Genomic DNA, 20,714 nt, shown 5'->3' on the forward strand with positions numbered 1-20,714 from the left:
AATGAGTTTGAATGGTTTTCTTTGTGACTGGTAGCCTGGTTGGTAGGTGAATGCCCCCATAAGAGGTGTGATATAAGGTTGTGGGGTTTATGATGGTTGATTGATCAAGACCTAAGTGATTTAATAGACATTTATGATATGTCAACTGCTATGCTATATCCTATAAAATTGTGGTTTTCTGCCTTAGATGACTTGGCATCCTCCATTTTTGACTTTGTATCAACTATCAACAAATCAACTATTGAGGGAAATGATTGAGATTTTTTGACTTCCTATTAAAAGCTCCTTACAGTTTTGGTTTTGTATCTTGAGAATATTTGACTTGGTTGAATGAAATAATTAATAAGTGATAATTCAAATGATTATGCATTGAATTCAAATGAATTTGCTTCTTATTATTCGTAGCTTTTAATTTTCATTGGTAAAAGTATTTTAATTGATATATTGCTTTTTTTGGGATATTATATTTTATTTGAATTCTGAATAATGAAAAGATTTTAAGAATTTAAAGAAAATTTAAAAAAATGTGTAAATTTCAAAATTCTTAAAAAAAATATATAATTTTACATACGAGGAGTTGAAAATGAGAATAAATATATATATATGAAAAAAAGTTGTTAAAATCCTTGTTAGTAAAAACTTATTGAGACAAAACCTAAATAAATAAATAAAAAACGCAATATGTTAACATTCCAATTTCATTATGCTTGTTTTTTCATGGTTGGATATAAAAATCTTTTAAGTTAATGCATTCCGGTATTTTTATTTTTATTTCTTAAATCTGCTAAAATATAGCTGAAAATAAAAAGATATTACTTTAATAAATAAGCCTGCTAAAATATTGCCATTTTTATTAATAGATCTTTTTTTTATAGAAAGAGGAAAATAAATTATAAAAAAAAAATTTGAGATATATGGAAAAATAAATGATTAATCAATCATATTAATAAATGCTCTTAACAAACTTTTCATTTCATAACAAATATCTTTTGATTTTTAAAAAATAAAATTTTGTTTATTTTTCTCATAAGAAGACAAAAGGTTTGTGGTCGTAATGTGGCATCCATTTCATTAATAAAAGTCTTACCTTATCTCTAAAGTAAAGGAATACAATTGAAATAGGACGTAAGATTGAGGGCTCATTGGTCCACCAATTGGACCCACCATGTGCTACAATTGTTGCCCTAATCATCATACACGTCACCCACTGTTCATTCTCATTTCTCCGCCCACGTCACATTCATAATATTGTTTTTCAGATTTTGATATAAATAAAGTACTTTAGTTTTTTTTTTCTCTTGTTAAATACACAAGAAACATAAATTTTCCTTCTTAAAAAAAACTTTTTTTGTTTTAAGGTAACTAAACTTTTTTTTTCTTCTTAAAAATAAGAAGATTGCTTTTGAAAAGTCTCATGTTTAGTTGATTAGATATAACATAAAATATGATAAGATAAGATATATTATATCTTATCCTATATTCAATCAAACGTGAAATAAGATAACTAATAGAATATATTATCCATCATTTTTTTTATCCCTTTTACACGAGATATGTTAATCTTACGGTAAAAGATATGAAATATACATATCCCATGTATGATAAATTTATTTTTTATTTTTTAAAATACTCATTTTACAAAATAATTTTTTATTATAAATTAAATTCACGATTAAAAAAAAATAAAAAAATATTTATAGAATAATATTAATATACAATATATAAATTATTTTTATATATTAAATAACAGAATATAAAAAAATTTATTTGTAAAGTTTAAATACTTTAATCATAAATATTATTAAACATAACAAAAATTTTATTTTTTTAAAATTGAAAATATTTAAATATGATCTAATTTTTATTTTAAATATTAAAAATAATATATATTTAATTTTTTTATTTTATAAATATAATATAATATAAGATATACTACTTTAAAATATTATATCTATAAAATATGGGATATTTTTTAGTGGAATATGAAATCATTGTATGCATATTCTATTCTATTTTATACCACCACTAAATTTACCTAAAAACATTTAATTGGATGCCACTTTTGGGTATTGAAAACCCAAATCATTGCAGGGAATGTGTGAAAAGATAGCTTGAAAAAAATGTGGGAAAATGGAAGAGGTGGTAGGACACTTGAAGTACGGACTACCTTTTGACTAAGATGAAGGATATTTATAGGTTAAATATATAGAATATTTGGGGGTGGAGCAATGTTGATCCAACTATCTCACTTCACCTTTGACTTCAAATTCATCCTTGTGTATTTCATTTTACCTTTCCCGTTATTTGCTAACACCTTAATCACATTCTCTTTGGTGCAACCCAACTCACCTAATTCAAGTTTTGATTTGGTGAATTCACATAACCAATCCAACATGATGAATTCGGGTTATCAATTATATCGAGTTAGACTTTAAGCAAATGTAAATTATTTTTTATTTGAATTTAAGTCAACGATTAATTTAATATCTGCTATTCAGATTGCACCCCTAATTTATAAAATATGATGGGTATATGTAATTTTAATTTAATTTATACCATTAAATAATAAGACGAGAGGACTTTCAATAGCCATTTTAGTATTTTTTTATTTTAAGTTCTTTTGAAAAATTTAGAATTTTTATAAAATTTTTAAAATCAATTTTTAAAAATATAGAGAATAATTTGATGTGATTTTTAGGGTAACATTTTGCACATTTTGTTTCCAACCTTTTTTTTTTCCATATAACGCATTACTAAATTTTTAAGTAGTTTTAAAATTCTCAATAAATTGACCCCCTTATTTATCTCATTTATTGGGTTGGGTCGGGTTAGTCCACTTGGACACCCAAACCCAAATCCAACTGTGTCTCCTACTAACTCTTAATTCAATATTAAAGAAATTTTCAAAAATATCCCTTATATCTATTTACTAAAATGCAAATTTTTAACGAATTTTCAGTAAAGAAATCAATTTTGCTGGGCTGTGGTTTTGGAGGAGGGAGGAGGTACTCAAGAGAACCATGAGATCGTTTCACATTTTAGAATCCAAAATATCAACGCACGTGAACCTCTGATTTGATTGCATCCTCGACTCCAACCCCACCTTCATTGTACGGGAAAAATGTCACTTTCATTTTTCATTTTCTTCTCCACTAACAAATAAAATAAAATTCAATTTACAATAATTAATAGCATAAATTAATATAAAGTTTTTACAAGGCTGATGCCTTTATTTCTTCACATTAATTACAACTTTCCAAATTCCCACCTACTATGACAAAGAAAGTATTATTATTAAGATTTTATTTGTATTTAATTATTTAAAATTAAAATATTCTTTCTAATTTATTTTTTCATCTTAGTATTAATTTTTCATATTTAGTTTTACTTGTGTTTGGAATTACTACTACATGAATTTTAATATGTCTTATCATTTGGATAATCCATCCGAAGTTAAGAATGATATTTTCTTATCCAATGACAAAAGAGATTTTTATGGAGGTGTTGATTTAAAAATTTATTATTTATTTATTAGATTTAATGTCTTTATTTTTTATTTATTGAATTGAAAGTAAAATCAAATTGTGTCTGTGAAATTTTCATTAAAATTTGGTAATTTCCAATTTTTTTAATTGGATGACTTGTCATCCCATCCAAACAATGATGAATGTCTAATAAATATAAATATAAATGTATTTTTTTCTATAATGATCAATATTATAAAACTCTTGTAAGAGTTGGAGACTTATTAGCCGAATTAAGAGCAACGTTATTACTCTTAAGAAGTTATTATTCGTGTTTATACTAATTCTAAAAATAAAAATTTGATGTATAAAATTATTTTACCACAAATATCGATTAGGGTAGTTCAATTGATTAAAACGAATATTAGGATCTTAAAAAATATAATTTTAGTAAGTAATATATAGTTTTAAGTTTTGAATCTTATCGCAAATGATATTCTTAATTTAGCTAATGTCAATTATTATAGGCGGGTCAGCATCCCGAGGTAATTATTCTACTTTAAATCATGATTGAATAAGTATGTTTGATTTAATAAAATAAACATAATGAAACCAATTTTAAAATACTTCACATTCGGTAACGAAAATATTTTTAAAATTTTCAACAGCTTTATATTTACAAACTAACCCAATAATTCTTACATAATTATATTCATGCCACGTTCTAGAAGGTGAAAAGCACTCAAGACCTTCTAGACTATATCATTAAAAATAAATTAAAAAAAAAATGCCCACTAGGACTTGGATAACTTGAAAATATTTTCCACTCCAAAAACTTTTCAAAAGAGGCGATACCACCGAATCAACACATTTGGCCATTTCTAAGTTTTCTTCTTATTGAATAATATTTAGTCTCTCTCTTCAAATAATTGTGAAAATATATTCTTTGGCAATATTAATGTATAATCTGGTACGAACTTTTATTTTCATTTTATAGTAAAACCATTCCTTCCCAAAAAAAAAAAAAGTTAATAAAATTTAAAAAACATTTTTAACAATCTGAAAAATTATTTGTAGTATTAAAAAATCATTTATAGTATTTTCTGAATAAACATTTTATAGATTTTCCTAAAAATATATTTAGAAAAAACATTAATATTAAAAATTATTCAAATATATATATTATCAAATGTATCAAGATTGTGTTTGACAATTATTATTAGAAGTGTTTCTACCATTTTTAATACTTGATAAAAATTTAAGCATTACAAATACTAGAAACACTTTTTAAAATTATTACTAAACGCACTCTAAGATTGCGTTTGAAAGTGATTTTAGAAAATGTTTTTAATATTTATAACACTTAAAGGATAATTTATTTTAAATATTATAAATATTAAAAGCATTTCATATGATCATTATCAAACGAGTTTTAAGAGTGCATTTGACAATGATTTTATAAAATGTTTTTAGTATTTGTAATATTTAAAAAATAAAAAATTTTAAATGTCAAAGAAGTTAGAAACACTTCATAAAATTGCTAGTAAAAAATCTCCTTACAACTAAATAGAAGAAAATAATACATAATTTTACCTATCTTTTTTTTTTTTATTATTATTATTATATCGAATGTAGCGTGAGTCTTAAATTTATTTTAACGGTGATTTTAGGAAATATTTTTTATTTAAAGTACGATTCTAATAAAATTTACGTGCTTGGTAAAATTTTAAAATTATTTTTATTAATGTAAAAATTCATTTATATTATTTTTTTTAAAGAAACACTTGAATTATAATTTTTTTAAACAATATTACGGATGAAAACACTTTTATTAAAAAAATTTTGGTCAAATACACTTTTAAACTTATGTGATAGTCACAATTCTTTTGATGGAAATCTAAAAAGGTCTTAAAAGACAAAATTAAGGATTTGTTTGATAATTGTTTTTGAGATTTTTTATTTTTTAAAACAAAAGAACAGAAAAAGATATTTGAAAATCAAAAATTGTTTTTGTTTTTGTTTTTAAGAATATAAAAATTTAGATAACATTTTTTAGTTGTAGTTTTTTTTTATTGTTTTATAAATATTATTTTTAAAAAAATTATATAAATATATAAAATGATTAAAAATAAAATATTAGACATAAAAATAAATTTTAAAACCTATTTTTTTTTTTTACAAAATATCAAAGAATAGTTTTAAAAAACGATTTTTAAAGATTATTTTTTTAAAACAGTTACCAAACATATGCTAAGCTTTAGAAAATATCAATTATTGGTTTTAAAATTTATAATAAAATGATTGTTTTTACTTAAAAAATCTTAACAATCGATCATGGAGAGTTTCTCAAATTTAAAATTTTCCTAAAGTTAGTTTTTAGAGGTTTTTTTTTTTTTTTTTAAGGAAGATCAAAAGCTTTTATATTTTAAATTAAGCATTATTTTTATATTAAATATCCACAGAAAATCAATATATCACTTTTGAATGCGATACCTTATGTCAGACGTTACTATTTTTTTTTTCCCAATTATTATAATTATAATTATTACCAGTTGCTTGGAATTTTGAGGAAGTCAGAAACCTAGTATTATTTTTTTATAAAGATTCATGGAACATGTGAATTTTCTCTCCTATTTTCCTTTCCATTTCTCCTCTTCTCCCCAAGCCAAAACCGGATTCAACAATTATATAATTCGGTAATTCACTTCTCAATGACGATGAATTTCGAGTTTTGATGAGTTTTTGTGGTTGAATTTTTCAAAAAAAAGGGGGTGAAAATTGGAGAAGAAAATGACAATGGATCGAGGGCAAGCATCGGAGAGAGTTACCGTAGTGCTGTCGATCGAGTGCTTGAAGGGGAGCTCCAAGGCCGACGAGTGGACCGGCGACATGCTTCAGACAGGCGACATAGTGGAGGAGATAAAGATCGGAAACTCCGTGTCCGTACGGGCGCCGTTCAAGAACGGCAAGGTCGGAGTCCAGAGGCTTCTGCACAGCTCCTTCAAGTCCAGGGATACCTCGATTCAGGTCCGAGTTCGGCGGGGAGATGACGAGCTCGCTGAGTTGCAGGCGTGTATTGTGCCGAACGAGTCGGCTGGGAAAAAGCAGTACATGTTGAGAGCGATTGATGATCCGAACTACGCCGTCGGATTCTGTGATCGGACGGAGTCGGAGTGCTTCGCTTTGCAAGGTTAGCCGCCGATGATTTGACTTTGGTTTCTCCGTTTTTTCACTGTTGTTCGCACGCGTGAAGCCACTGGTTCACACGCTTGAGTTTCAATTTTCGACCAATCTCACATTTGAAAATTTTTATCAATTTTTGTCATAACTCTTCAAATCATTGTGTTAGAAACTGATTTTATTATCATTATTATCATACATACACTACAAATTTCACCGGAGATTGATTTTTTTTTTTTTTTTTTAATTTTTAAATCACAAAATTTTTATATTTATGTAATTTTTGAAATTATTTGTCTGAGATATATTGAATGTGGGCGCTCAGAAAAAGGTAATTAGGCTAATTTCCAGGAAAAACTTATGAAATTAGGCTATTATTTTTAAACTTAAATTTTTACACATGGTTAATGAAAATTGATTTCTTCAAATTGTCATCTTACAAAGTCAATGACATGTACTGGAATATTTGTGTGTTTATATTGGAAGAATATGGTTTTAGTTTATGGAGATTTAAAGTTTTCTCACCACCAAGAAGGAAGCAGGTCGGTTTTCTAGTAGATATGGTTTTTGGTTTGGTAGTATGAACAATTGGGTGTTTTTTCATGGATGGGGTCTTTCAATTGTTTGGTGGTTTGAATTCTTCTGGTCGGAAGCATGTGATATGAACCGCGTGTGGGCATCTGGCAGAAGCTCGGTGAGATTGTAGGTGTCAGTTTTTTGACCAGAGTATCGAATTATTCAGGAACTGGGATATTACCAAACCATGTCAGACTGAAAATGATTGACCCTCTCCTCCACTTGGACAACTTGCCAACTGCCATGTTTAATGACTCGAATGGCTTTGAAGTTTGAACCCTGCATTGGCCCTTAAAACAGATTTTGGGTTGTTTGTTGTTTTCATTTGTTTTGTCAAACAGCCACTTTTCTTTTGGAGGATTCCGCACTTTTAGGTGCAATTTTCCCGTCTGAAAGGTAGCGTTGCCCTTCTTTTGACTCAATCGCGTGACCCTTGTGAACTCCTTTTCCATAAGTTGACTTCAATTCTAGCTTGATTCTTCTACCTGAATTAGTTCACCGACATATTTCTACCTAACATGGTTCTGTCCAAATGGGGTTTTGCTTTCTAGATCTGGGTGTGATAACCATTTACCAGTCTGCAAATGAAGACATGTTTAGTATGAGTCTAGGCCAGTGAAAAAAAGTGCTCTTTTTTGTACTGAATTAAGTATGAATTTTGAATGATCTGAAATGATTTAGATTTTGTGAGTAATGACTAAGCAAAAATGTTGTGAGAGCATTTGGCCATGGAGCTGTATGCATGGACACTTTGCATTTGGCTGAGTATTAGAGTAGTTCATTTTGCCTGTTATTTACACCATAATGGTAGGTGAGAACATGTGAACTCAAACTTAAGTGATCTAGTCTAATTATCAATGTTGGTTATTTTTCATAACTAACTTTATGTTGGTTGTTTTTCATGTTAATCAATCAGCCAAGCTTTATGTTTTGTTTTTTGTCATCATCTGATACTTAACAAATAGTTCTCAACTAGCAATGATAATATATGACTAATTTTATGACCCCCTAAACATCTCAGATTTGTTATTGTTCATAGCTCTGCACAAGAATTGAACTCAATCAGCTCAGAAGTTTCTTCCTTTTTCATGTGAAATAATAAGTTATTTTCTGCAGCTTCAAGGAACTCCAGGATGGTTAGTGCACTAACCAGGACTCAGCTTCAAGATGGATACGTCGCATATCCATGGGGGAGAAAAATGCAGGAGTTTCTATCAGTTCCCAATTCAAGTTGCTTTCTTTCTATACTCCTCCTTCCAAAGTCTTCAGATCGAGCTGCCTCTCGTTACAATGACCTAGAGGACACCCTTGCTAGAGCAAATGCATGGCTCACTGCATCTCAGTCTGCTGGGGTTCCTGTTGTCTTCATGAACATCCACACTGAGTCCCTCCTTACCAAGGTAAGTTCCCAACCCCTGATAGGCATTATGATTGATCCTCTGCTATTTCTTTGTAGTTTGACATGGCCAATAAACATTAGAAATAAGGTTTTAGGTTCATCATATACAAGTAAAGGGTCAGCAGGTTTGTTCACAATCTTGGAGAAAACCTTAATACAAAAACAACTGCCTACATTTACCTTCATTTTGTGTTGGGAAACGGATTGATAGCACGATGAATGACTAAATTTAAACACCAATGGTCTTATAATTTTAGTAATTTTCCAAAGGAAGGCAGTGATCACCATTATTTATTGGGCGACCACATGTGAGGAATGAAGATAAGTGTCTGTTGGAATGACATGTTCAAGCACATAGTATAAACCTTGACAATAGAAATCACAGAAGAAAATTTTCACATTGAAGGATCATTATGTAGTGCAACAGAAGGGGTTCTGTAGGTTTAGTTTAATGAATGTGATCGTGTCAACAGATAACAAATCAGGAAACATGATCATAGAAGCATTCAAGTTTGAGAGCCTCGTCCTAATAGACTCAGCAAAACTAATCCTTCACTATATTTTTTCTTTTTGACAGATATCTGGAGAGACAGCTTCTTCCACTGTGAATATTGCTGGTTCATTGTCAGATTTAGCTAATCTGGCAAATGCTAGCCTGTATGGTTTTGAGGATTACCATGGTGTGGACATTGGAGTGGTTAGGGCTGTTCGTCTCTGGTATGCACCTCTAGGGTGTGAGTTTCCAATGGAGATCAAAATCAAAGAAAGTGATACAAAGCTCGGGTTTGCCATTAGTCGCACAGAAGAGGTTTGTTATCACACTTCAGGTCTTAAAATTTTATTCAGAAGAAGATGGTACTCTATATTACTACAAGTATTTTGCTTAAAGATTCCTCTGTAATCGACAGGGCTTTATATACATATCATCAGTCATTGATGGTGATGACAATGCACCTTCAACCCGGTCGGGTCTTAGCAACCTTTACAAAGAAGCAATGGCTGCATCTAAGTTGCTAGTAGTCTCCAGGGTATCAAACCAGAAAGTTCTTCCATGGATGGTTTCTTCAACAGGAGCAATCCGATGCTTCGATACAGTCTCTCTCAGCCAGAAGCTGTCACTGCATCGGCATGCCAAGGTGCCTATCCTCATTCATATTTTCTTGTGGAACCAAGCATTGGCTTCTACCAGTGGATGCAGCACCAGGTCTGGGGCCATCTCCACCCCACCTGTCATGGCATTGCCCCCTGAAATTCAATTGGCTCGTCAACCAAATGAGAATCAAATAATGCCTCTGCCCCCTGAAGCTCCTGATGACAGTATATCTTTAAGTGATGGGCGTGATCCGAGGCCGGATAGAGACACAGCTGGGGACGTTTCCTTCAGATTCCACGATTTTGCACTTCCAAACAACTGGGTATGATTTTTGGTCTGTACCGTATTTTCTTCATTTGGTTGTTGTACATAGAAAAAAATCTTGTAACACTACTATAGGTTGAAGCTGGTTGTTCATGGTTAGCTGGAAAGAAGATAAAAAGGGTATAGAAGTATTCACAGAATAGAGTGCAGCATCGATAAGATGTGCCATTGTTCCCTTTAGTCATATGGGTTTTAGGATGTAAGAACTTTTGAGATAGCAAGTGCCACTCGTCTTCTTCCTTTTTCCTCTGTAACCAGTAAGTGGTCAAAAGGCTTGGTTTCTAATATAAGTTGCAGGCAGGTACAAGATCAATCTTACCAGTTTGATATATCTGAGGAGTAAAGACTTGTCCAGGTGATTGTTTTATCTCAACAACAAATATTCGTTTCTAGCCAAGAATAATTCACAATTTCGAGTATTCAGAGCCATATTTACCCTTTTTTTCTTGTGGAAGTTTGAAAACTGGATCTTTCCGCAAGTTTAGGACTAATAACTATACATAGAGATAAAGAGAGAGAGAGAGAGAGCCCACCTTGAATATATGGCCATATGGGATAGGTCCATGATTTTGGCTAGGTGGGTCGAAAGTGAAATCTATTATAAGGGATAGGTCCATGAGCTTGGCTTTGTGTAGGCGGAGGATGAAATTGAGTAGCAGGAGTTGTTGTCATCACATTTGCTGTTGACAGAGATAAGTGGCTGGCAATGTGGTGCTACCTCATTGACTTATTGAGATTCTGATGCATCTTTCACAAGGTCCATAACCCCTATTAGTAGGCCTAATATGTCAACTTGAGTTGGTGTAAAGCTTCTGGAGAAAACTAGATTCAGTGACCACCGAATTACCCATCTCTACCCACCCATTCGATTAATGCTTACCAAAAAATTTAGGTCTTTGGAGACCAAGTACAAAATAAGACATAAAAAAGAGAAAAAAAAAAATAATACTAAGCTATAAAGTGGAAGGAGGTCAAACTATAAAATAGTGATATAAAATAACAAAATCTAAATATGTACATTGAATGATCTGATTAATTGTATGAAGTTCTCAATTCAGACAGTGTTTAGTTTTTGAGCAAAGAATTAAAAATAAATAAAAAAAAGGGAAAAGGGTTTGTGATATTATGAAAATTTTTGAGAAAAAAACATAAAGGAAATGAGGAAGAAAAATATTAAAAACATTTTATTCCCTTTTTTTTGAAAAAAGTAAATGTTATAAAAATGTGAAGAAATTACATTTTTAACAATTAATTTTCCTTCCCTCAAAATTTCATAGAAAACTAAATTAGATAAAATATTTATAAATTTTCTTTAGAGTTTTTCCTTTCTTTAAAATTTCTAAGAATGAAACATAATCTTAATAAGTCATCCCTATAACCACCGTCTTATGGTTCGTTATATCTTGTGTTTTTCATGCTTGTTTTCAAGAGAACAAAAAACATTTAAAGAAAAAATATATTAATATTTTCATTCATTTTTAAAATAATAATAATAATTTAAAAATATATTTATTAATAATATTTTATTTAAAATGAATAATGAGTAAATTTAAGTATTTTTTAACATATAAATGAGCTAAGGTTTTCATTCCATTTACATATTTGGTACTCAAGTACCAAAATAATATTCTAAAATGTTTTGATTTCATATGTAATTGATTGAATTGATTTTTTGAATTCCAAGTTATTCTTAAAAAATGAATAGATTCATTCAAGAATTTAAATTATTAGTTATGTCTTATTTAATTTATGATCCATTTCCCTAATAAAAATATTTTAAAAATTATATATGGCTTTGTGTGTATGGTAGAAACAATAAAATCATGACTCATATTGCTTTTAGCAATTATATCTGTTTTTTGAATTCTAAATTATTTTAAAAAATTGTTAAACCCAATAATAAATTCAATGCAAATTGTAGTTTGATTTAAAGTTTATTTTCTTGATGAGAAAATTTATAAAAAAATGTAACTATGTACAAAAAAGAAATAATAAAATCATTATAAACTAATTATTATTCATAAATTTATGATATTAATTGATCTATTACTTGAGTTTTACTTTAAAAAATTTAGACTTTTTAATTGATTTAATGCATTAAATCGTGTTTTGTTTGGAATTTATTTTATCTAATTAAACAAACCGAAAAAATAATGATTCTATGTAAAAAAAAAAAAAAAACAATAAAGTTTTTCTAAACTAATTTTTAGTATCAGTAGGATCACTATTTAAGTTTTAAGTTGTTTTTAAAACTACTCATTTCGTTAGTAAATCAAAAACATTAAATCTCACTTAATTTAAGAATTATTTATTTAATTAAAAAATTTATAAAAATGTGATATATGTAAAGAAAAAGCTAACAAAGTCATTTAAAATAATTTTCATCTATTACTTTTTAATGTTTTTGAATTGTATCACTTTTTACTACTAATTAAATCAATTTTAAAGTTTCAAATTATTTTTGAAATTAATAAATTTTATTTATTAATTATAATTTGATTTAAATTTTATTTTCATAATGAAAATTTTCAGATAAATTAAAACAAATTTATAAAAATACATATAATTTAAACAAAAATCATATTTGAAGATTTTTGATATTGGTACTAGATTGTGGAGAGATAAAAAGAATAATGTCATATTCAATTTTATTTGTTTTTTTAAATATATACATTTTTTTGAAAACGTTTACATTGTTTATATAAAGAATAAATTAAAAAACTGTTTTTAATATTTGCCTTTTAAAACAATATTTTGTTCCTAATGACAATTAGTGTTCCTCACGCTCCAAACATAATTCAATGGCCAAAGTTTTAAATTTGAATTATAATTTTCTATTCTTTTTTTCTTTTTATTAAAAAGTCTAACCATTTATTGAAGGGATGACCTTAATGAGTCTTAATCCTTGTTTAGTATGATATTTAACCATTTATTACTAAAATAATTTATCTTCTTATTTGTTATAATTAAAATAAAATAAAAATTATAATCAAAATTTAAAATAAAATAAAAACTTAAAATATAATTTCATTTATCCTTCAAATCCATCGTACTCTTATTATTATATTTGTTGAATTTCTTCTTTTATTTATATATATTTTTATAAATAAAAAAGAGTTACAGAGAAAACATTAAATTAAAAAAAAAAATTCTAAACATGTTTTTTATTTTATTTGTTCTAAAAATTATTTTTTATTTTTGTTTTTAAGAACAAAAATTGTTTTTATAATTGTTTTAAAAAACAAGGACTAATCCTATTACCTTATTTGTAGTACACACGGATAGTGATCCGCGTGACACTACTGGAGAAAATATCAGCCGTTGATTACCTCACTAATCTAGCGGTCGGTATCGCCCTTGCAAAACCACAAATTTCAAAGCTCCCGCCCTTGCACACCACTCTCCGCTACAAATACACCCCTCCTCAACAAGATGATCCATCGTTCTACATCTACACAAACGCATACCAATTTCTGATTTTGAAAAGAGTGAAATGGCTCGCACCAAGCAGACCGCTAGGAAGTCCACGGGAGGGAAGGCTCCGAGAAAGCAGCTGGCCACCAAGGCTGCTCGGAAGTCTGCGCCGGCCACGGGAGGAGTGAAGAAGCCCCACAGGTTCAGGCCCGGAACGGTGGCGCTGAGGGAGATCAGGAAGTACCAGAAGAGCACTGAGCTTTTGATCAGGAAGCTGCCGTTCCAGAGGCTGGTTAGGGAGATTGCCCAGGACTTTAAGACGGATCTGAGGTTTCAGAGCAGCGCTGTGGCTGCTCTCCAGGAGGCGGCGGAGGCGTACCTGGTTGGTCTCTTTGAGGACACCAATCTCTGCGCCATTCACGCCAAGAGAGTCACCATCATGCCCAAGGACATCCAGCTCGCTCGCAGAATCCGCGGCGAGAGAGCTTAGATTAGTTCCACTATGACATGAAATGGCCAAATCTAGGTTTTCCACTCTAGGTGTTTCTCCCCGTGCTTTCTTTTCAGGATACAGTAATGGAGATGTAAATGTTTGGAAATCTAATGTTCGATTGGATCGCTTTTGTTTCTACTGATTTTGGTTTTGCCATATAACTATTAATTTTCTGTTCGATTACTTAGAAACTCGAGGAAAAGAAATTAGACGCAAATTAGAAATTATAAAGTCATCGATTTCACAATGCGACGCCTTGAAAGTGAGGATTGGGGGTTTGGTTTGGCCGAAGTTTTCACAAATTACGTGTTTTTTGAGAAGAAATATTCATTAATATAAATAGAATTTTTTTTTTATTTTATTCTAATAGGAAAAAAATATATAGAATTCAAAGAAGGAAGGTTGGTGAAAGCGAGCTTAGAAAAAGATTAATTCACAATTATTTGTTCTTGGGGGAAGTTACGAATAGATCAAATTTGGGATTTGAAATGATGAAATCCAAATGTGATATTTGTCTTGGCTTAAAATTCAATTAATATTTGTTACATTTAAATTGACAAAATTCTTAATTAGATTTTTAAAATTTTAATATTTTCAAGGCCGGACAAGAACGGCTTGCCACTATTATGCGCCGCAAGAACCCTGCGTAAGTTAGTAAGAAAAAAGGCAGGAAGGCCCATCAAGCTCTCTCTATTGTCAATACTTCCCAATCTCGCTCTTCTTCCCAAGAACCCTAAACCTCTGTCTCGTTAACTGTTCATGGATCGATACGTGGTTCCTCTTGAGCCATCGCATGATAGCCTTAGACCGATTCGGAGGTAACATTCTCTCCTTTTTTTTTTTCGTCTTTTATGTTTTATTCTTTGCTTTAGGTTGAACCAGATGGATTGTTTTGCTGGTAGGCATCGATGGAAGCGAAGCGCTATTGAGTTGAATGGAAGGTTCGAGTCCAGGTACAGGCACGACATTTCTGGTCTTTTGATGCAATCCTATTCTGAGGTGAGTTTTTGTTTGTTTCTACAATTTTCTATTTGGTTGCTGAGAAAGTGAGGGAAGGGAAGGGAAGGAAACTGAAGTTTTTGAAAGTGGTGCTTTCAAATATGCCCTGTTTCTGAAAATGAGAAAGGTCATTGAGGACTTGACAGTTTGGTGAGAATAAAGGGGAATGATTTTGTCTTTGAAAATGGAAAAAGGGGAATTGGTGCAGGAAATGTGTTTGTTGCATTAGGTGGTTTTAAAAACTGCTTTTGAGAAAGAATTTCTCAAATTTTTGTGACAGGTCAAATATTTTTTGTGTCTTCTAAAATGTGGCCAGTTTAACAAAAAATTTGGTCGTGCCTGTCAGTTTCATTGCTGGAAATAAAAATAGTTATATAAAATTGTTCTTATTCTTGCACTGAAAATGATTATCTGAGGTTTTTTTTGGTGAAAATAAACCCATTTATAGTAATTTTTTTCTTCCAAAAACTGTATTATAAAACAACCTATTGAACTTTTTTTTGGGTCATTTTCATTTTTTTTTTTGAAACAGAAATAGCTCTTGTTTACATCACTAAACAGGTCATTGGTTTATGGAACATTTTCTATGTTTTCTCAGCAACCAAACAAAAGGGCAAGTGTTTAATTATTCATTCATACTATTTTTGTTTCTGTCTTGTTTAAATTTCAACTATGATGCATGAAACATTGAACTCTGGCCTTTTTTTTTTGTTGTGGAAAGATTGGGGCGTTTGCACATTTGTATCATATCAACGGAGTCCAATGCCAAACTCATGTATGTGAATTTCTTAAGTTGTTTTTTCCGCATATTTCATTACCCACTTTTGTTGCTTTGTTTTTGGAAGAAATGGAAAAGGGATCTGTACATACACTTGCGCAAGCATGTGCACACACACACATACCGAGTCTTTCGATGTAGATCTCCATGCTATTATTTGCCTTGATAACTTTTGTTGGAGTCATGTTTTCTCAAACCATCTAATTGAATACCTCTACCATGTTAATTATGCATGGTAAATACTTCATTAATCAGGTACTAGGAAGCGTGATTCCATAACTTGTATTTAATTTATAAAAAATAAAACTCCAAGCTCTTAATCTCTGATAAGCTTGATATTCAGCATGCAGAACATGATAATAGTATTTAAGTTAACATTGAGCTTTGCAAAATGTGGATTGTAGAGAATGTTATTGAGGGGTGGAACAATAAGGATTGAGGAGTTTGACACCAAGATAAATTCAATCCAAACTTGTATATGTACATGTGCATAGGTGTGTACTTACATATATAAACAAATAAAAGCTCAACTCAAGAAAACAAGTCGTATATTAGGCTCAATCTTATGGAAATTTTTGTAATTTTGAGTCCTAAATAATTAAAACCTAAGCTTAAGGATTTTAATATAGTTTCTTTCTTGTCCTATTATTTCTCATCAACCAAATAGGATTTTAATTGTGTTATATATTGAGTTGAATTGAAAGTTTGAAATCTGTTGTACAGATGAATTGGATTGCTAATGGCATGTATATGGATCTTCAAGTACCAATCAGAAAGTCAGTGTTCTCTCCATATACCTTGATTCATTGGCTAATGTCTCCTTTTGTTACCATCTATTTCAATGGATTTTTATATATTTTTTCCTTTATCCTTTTTTTCGTAGTACAGGCATTTTGGTCAGGAGATGCTAAATATAATGATCATGTTGTTATTCCAAGGAGATGGTGTATATATGTGTTTATTTGTTTTGTTTCCATGTCATCGTGTGGAAGTTTATTGTTGCTAAATATGATAAAAAATAGAAGTATCTTACTTTTGGACATTTTCTGGTTGAAAATGATAAAATGGCTCATAAGCTAATCATGGAAATTGTTAGGGGCACCAGTGCAATAGTAAAAGTTTCAAGTCGGATGTAAATGTGCAGAAAGCTGTGAGAGAAGCCACTCTCTGCAAAAATATCAGATGTTTACTTGTAACCAACTCATCCCTTCTAGGATACTGCTTGGTGGGACCAGCATTTGGTATAGCTCTTCATGCAGGTTATTAGATTACACTTAGATCCTAATGGGAAAGGTTTTATACATTTGGTGGAGCATCCGAACACCATATAAAAGTTTACATGTTTAAGTACACCACTCAAGGTTTACTTGGGTTTTTTTTTTTTTTTTTTTTTGTGGTATGAGTAATAGAAATTTATGAAGGTTGAAATCAAAATTGATTTTGAAACTTGTATTTTTACCGATAATTTGTTTTGCTTACTACAAAATTTTATTAGAGAACCTTAGACGGACTAATTTATCATCCTATCCAAATATGAGCAAAGCAACAAAGCAGTAAGGAATGCACCTAGGAAAAGGTTATAATGATCATTTAATCATCTTATAGAAACCTTTCTTAAAGCAGGAAGAAAAGGAACCCATTTACCACAAGGAATTTTATAATCTCCATGTATTTATCTGCACCCGTTTCTTTCCTTCCTAAGGTTACTTAAAGCAGCATATAGGACAAAAAATTCCCTTAGGGCCAACCCTCAGTTTGCAGACTTTGGAAGAATCCCCAAGAGAAGGAAAACCATAGGCATCCCAGACCAAGAGCAAATAGCTGAAGAAGCAAAATGATAGCGAATTTGAAGAATTGTTTCCTGAACTCCTCTTCTGTTCTGTTTAGTGTACACCATTTACCATCGGAGTTTTAATAGTGTTGAACTATGAGTTTTGAATGTTTCTTAAAAAGGTCTAATGGTTAATGCTTATTATTGGTCATAACTTTCCAAGACTTTTTAAGGTCTATGCTTAGTACTTCTGTGTGTTTGGTGTTGTTTTCGCTTTTCTTTCCTCTTTTTTTTTTTTGTTTTGCAGATGTGCTGTTTTTCTTATGAGCATATTATTTGTTCGATGTACAAGAAATTTCTCATCATGATTCCTTTTCAGGCAGGGCATCTCTGCACTAGAATTTGACTCCAAGGTGAGTTCCAAAACATTTTTTTGAAGAATCATGACCTTTACAGTCATGATTTTTATCTTTTTTTTCCCTCTTACCCGAGGGGCTTGATTATTATATTTCTGTATCATTTGGGTACCGAGTATAAGTACTTAGCTATGCCATTAATCGATAGCTGCAGTGAAGAATTGTTAAATCCTTTTGCAATATTGTGCAATTATTGAAGAAAGGAAAAAAATTAATAAGACTGCTACTATAAGGCCAGCTCTGATTTGCTCCTGGGACTGTTGGTGGTACATGTTCAAAAAGTGAATCTAGTTGGGATGATGGTGTTAAGAAGGATGAGTGATAATGCAAGAAGAGGGTGTTAAGAAGGATGAGTGATAATACAAGAAAAGATATGATAAAGAACAAATGCATTTGTCAGAAGTTGGAGGTGGCACCAACATTGATGAAAGATAACGTAGGATGATTTGGCTGTGTTCAATGAAGATCAATGCATGAGTGGTATGGAGGAATAATTTGATCCAAGTTGAAGGTGCTAAAATCACTGGAGGGTGTTGAAATAAAATGTGGATTGTACCCTTCTTTTTCTGCGAGGTACCTTTTATTTGCATGTACTTGTTATTGGCCTACCAAAAAATAAAATTATATGTTTTCTCTATTGAATTAGGTCGGCTTTTGTGATTAAAGAAAGGAGCTAAATGAACTTCTAAGTTCTAACTGGAATGTCATTGAGTGTATGTGTGGCGAAATAAAATGTGGATTGCACGCACCCCTCTTTTTCTGTTTGGCACCTTTTATGTACGTGTACTACACACATATCTTTTTCTTCTGGGCACCTTTTATGTACATGTACTTTTGTATATATATGTTATGTTTTCCTTATTGAATTAGGTCAGCTTTTGTGATTTAAAAAAGGAGCTGAATGCACTTCTAAGTTCTGATTGAAATGCCATTGTGTGTTTGTGCGTGTGTGTTGTATTTTTTTCTTTTGGAATCCATTGCCAATGTTTCAGGCAATAGCGATGCTGTGGATCAGATATTTATTTCCTTAAAGCCTTCTCATTGTCATCCTCTTGTTGTTCTAGATGACATTTTATTTGTTGCTTTAATTTTTTGCTTCAGGTTCTGCCATTTATATTTTGGTCTATTCTTTTACATTCTTTTAGGGAATATACTTGGCTTCTGTGACAAAGTTGGGGTGCTTAACAGTGCATGACTTTGAAAGTCTTTATTGTCAGACTATCGAAATATCAACATGTAAGTTTCTATGCTGGTGCAGTCTATATGGTTTGTTCGCACATGGTTCCTAACAAAGTCAAGTACATTATATTTAAGCTCTAGTAGGATTTGCTGTAAGCAGGGTTGATATGTATATGCTTTTGACTTGATAATTTCAAAATGTCAACCACATTGCGTGGAAGCTAGTGGTAACCATTAGAGTGCATGATTAGCATTGTGAGCCTAAATCTTACAAGCTTAAGCTTTTGGGAAATTGGTAGTTCAGTATAGTATCAAAGTCTTGTTTAGTGGGAGCTCAAGTGTTTGAACCTCATCCTTGCATGTTTATTTATCCAATTTATCAAGCCCACATGTAAGCCCAACAATAGGAGGCTAAACGTGAGGGATGATATTAGAGTGCATGATATACATTGTGGGCCCAAATCCTACAAGCTTAAGCTTTTAGGAAAATTGGTAATTCAATATAACACATATGAGAAACGACATTCATGTCTACGAGGGGTTTTATGCAGAGCCAAATATTGATGTTTACTGTTGGCTGCTGGAATAATAGGTCATGGGAGATTATGCATTCAGCTAATGCAATCTCCTGCTATGTCTTAGGTTTGGATTTGGTCAACTTGAGTGGTGAAGTGCGACTTGCACAAGCCGAAGCAGTCATGTTTTGGTTTCAGTAAGAAAAAGAAGTGAGCATGCTTATCCTTTCTCATTTGGAGAACTTTAACAGGTTGAAATGGCCATTTGAGAAGTGAGGTGATAGAGCTTGGGTTTACCACTTTCTCTCATATGTGGAAATTGCTGTGTGCCGTACCATTGTGGCGCTGCACTGTTTTGTAGAAGGCCTCTTTCTCCTCCTGCTAACTCATTACAAAGTGAGCTAGCCTGTGCATGTTTGGACCCTGCAATCAGCATTTCAAACATTTTTCTTTCTTTCCATTTCCATTCTGAGAAAGGCCACTTGCAAAACAAAATCCAGATGCAAAGATCCTGCTGTAATATTGCTCCTCAAAGTAAAATCCAGATGCAAAAAAAAAATTGACTTTGAGATAGTAATTATCATCATTTTCTGATGTCTTTATTGATATATAGGATGATGATATGCATCACTGGAGTAAATATTCTGTTCTATTTCCTTCCTTGCAATTGATACTATTATCCTTCATATGCTTTGTCCCTTGGCATTCTTCCTAATGCTTAATTGATGCTTGGTTTACTTGGATTTGACTACTGAAAAATTTGGCCATTTTAACCCTTGAGTAAAATGTTACTCAATAATCACTTGACACTGAAGTTGTGATTATGGTTCCTTTACTGCCATCATCATTGTGGTTATCATCATCTGTGTCACTATGATCATATCATCAAATAAGTGTTGGGATCCTTAAAATCTTCAAGACCTGTGTAAACAGTACTATGTTTTGGAGTGATTGCTTTAGGCTATATCTTTTTGGCTGTCCAATCTCTTGGTGAAGGGGGATTCTGTTATTGTCATTTTAGGGTGTTAAAGGAAAAATGAGGTCTATGAAACTTTAATGGGTGGTTGCATCTAAATTGTCAATAGCTTCAGTTTTTGGGTGCTCTTTCACTAG

The 20,714-nt window shown here is 31.1% G+C and overlaps 3 protein-coding genes across 5 annotated transcripts in view; all 3 read left to right on the forward strand.

Moving 5' to 3' along the window:
- Positions 1 to 6,059: 6,059 nt before the first annotated feature.
- Positions 6,060 to 10,340, forward strand: LOC117915595. The gene is made up of 4 exons (XM_034831191.1): positions 6,060 to 6,654; positions 8,337 to 8,620; positions 9,197 to 9,427; positions 9,528 to 10,340. The coding sequence occupies exons 1-4, from the start codon at positions 6,255 to 6,257 to the stop codon at positions 10,038 to 10,040; spliced, it is 1,428 nt and encodes a 475-aa protein (XP_034687082.1). The 5' UTR covers positions 6,060 to 6,254; the 3' UTR covers positions 10,041 to 10,340.
- A 3,123-nt stretch (positions 10,341 to 13,463) lies between these two features.
- LOC117915544 (histone H3.2) lies at positions 13,464 to 14,085 on the forward strand. Its single transcript, XM_034831114.1, has one exon. The coding sequence runs from the start codon at positions 13,530 to 13,532 to the stop codon at positions 13,938 to 13,940; it is 411 nt and encodes a 136-aa protein (XP_034687005.1). The 5' UTR covers positions 13,464 to 13,529; the 3' UTR covers positions 13,941 to 14,085.
- Positions 14,086 to 14,609: 524 nt separating this feature from the next.
- LOC117915943 overlaps positions 14,610 to 20,714 on the forward strand; it is a 32,255-nt gene continuing 26,150 nt past the window's right edge. The window contains exons 1-6 of one of the 3 annotated variants that reach the window (XM_034831706.1): positions 14,610 to 14,761; positions 14,846 to 14,942; positions 15,664 to 15,717; positions 16,444 to 16,496; positions 17,871 to 17,904; positions 19,053 to 19,143. In XM_034831706.1, the coding sequence (XP_034687597.1) occupies positions 14,703 to 14,761; positions 14,846 to 14,942; positions 15,664 to 15,717; positions 16,444 to 16,496; positions 17,871 to 17,904; positions 19,053 to 19,143 (388 nt within the window). In that variant the 5' untranslated portion in view covers positions 14,610 to 14,702. Of the gene's footprint in view, positions 14,762 to 14,845; positions 14,943 to 15,663; positions 15,718 to 16,443; positions 16,497 to 17,870; positions 17,905 to 17,942; positions 18,481 to 19,052; positions 19,144 to 20,714 lie in introns of those variants that run through there. The other 2 variants (XM_034831707.1, XM_034831708.1) reach the window with 2 other exon arrangements.

Source organism: Vitis riparia, chromosome 6 (assembly GCF_004353265.1).
Source record: "Vitis riparia cultivar Riparia Gloire de Montpellier isolate 1030 chromosome 6, EGFV_Vit.rip_1.0, whole genome shotgun sequence".
NCBI classification, from domain to species: Eukaryota; Viridiplantae; Streptophyta; class Magnoliopsida; order Vitales; family Vitaceae; genus Vitis; species Vitis riparia.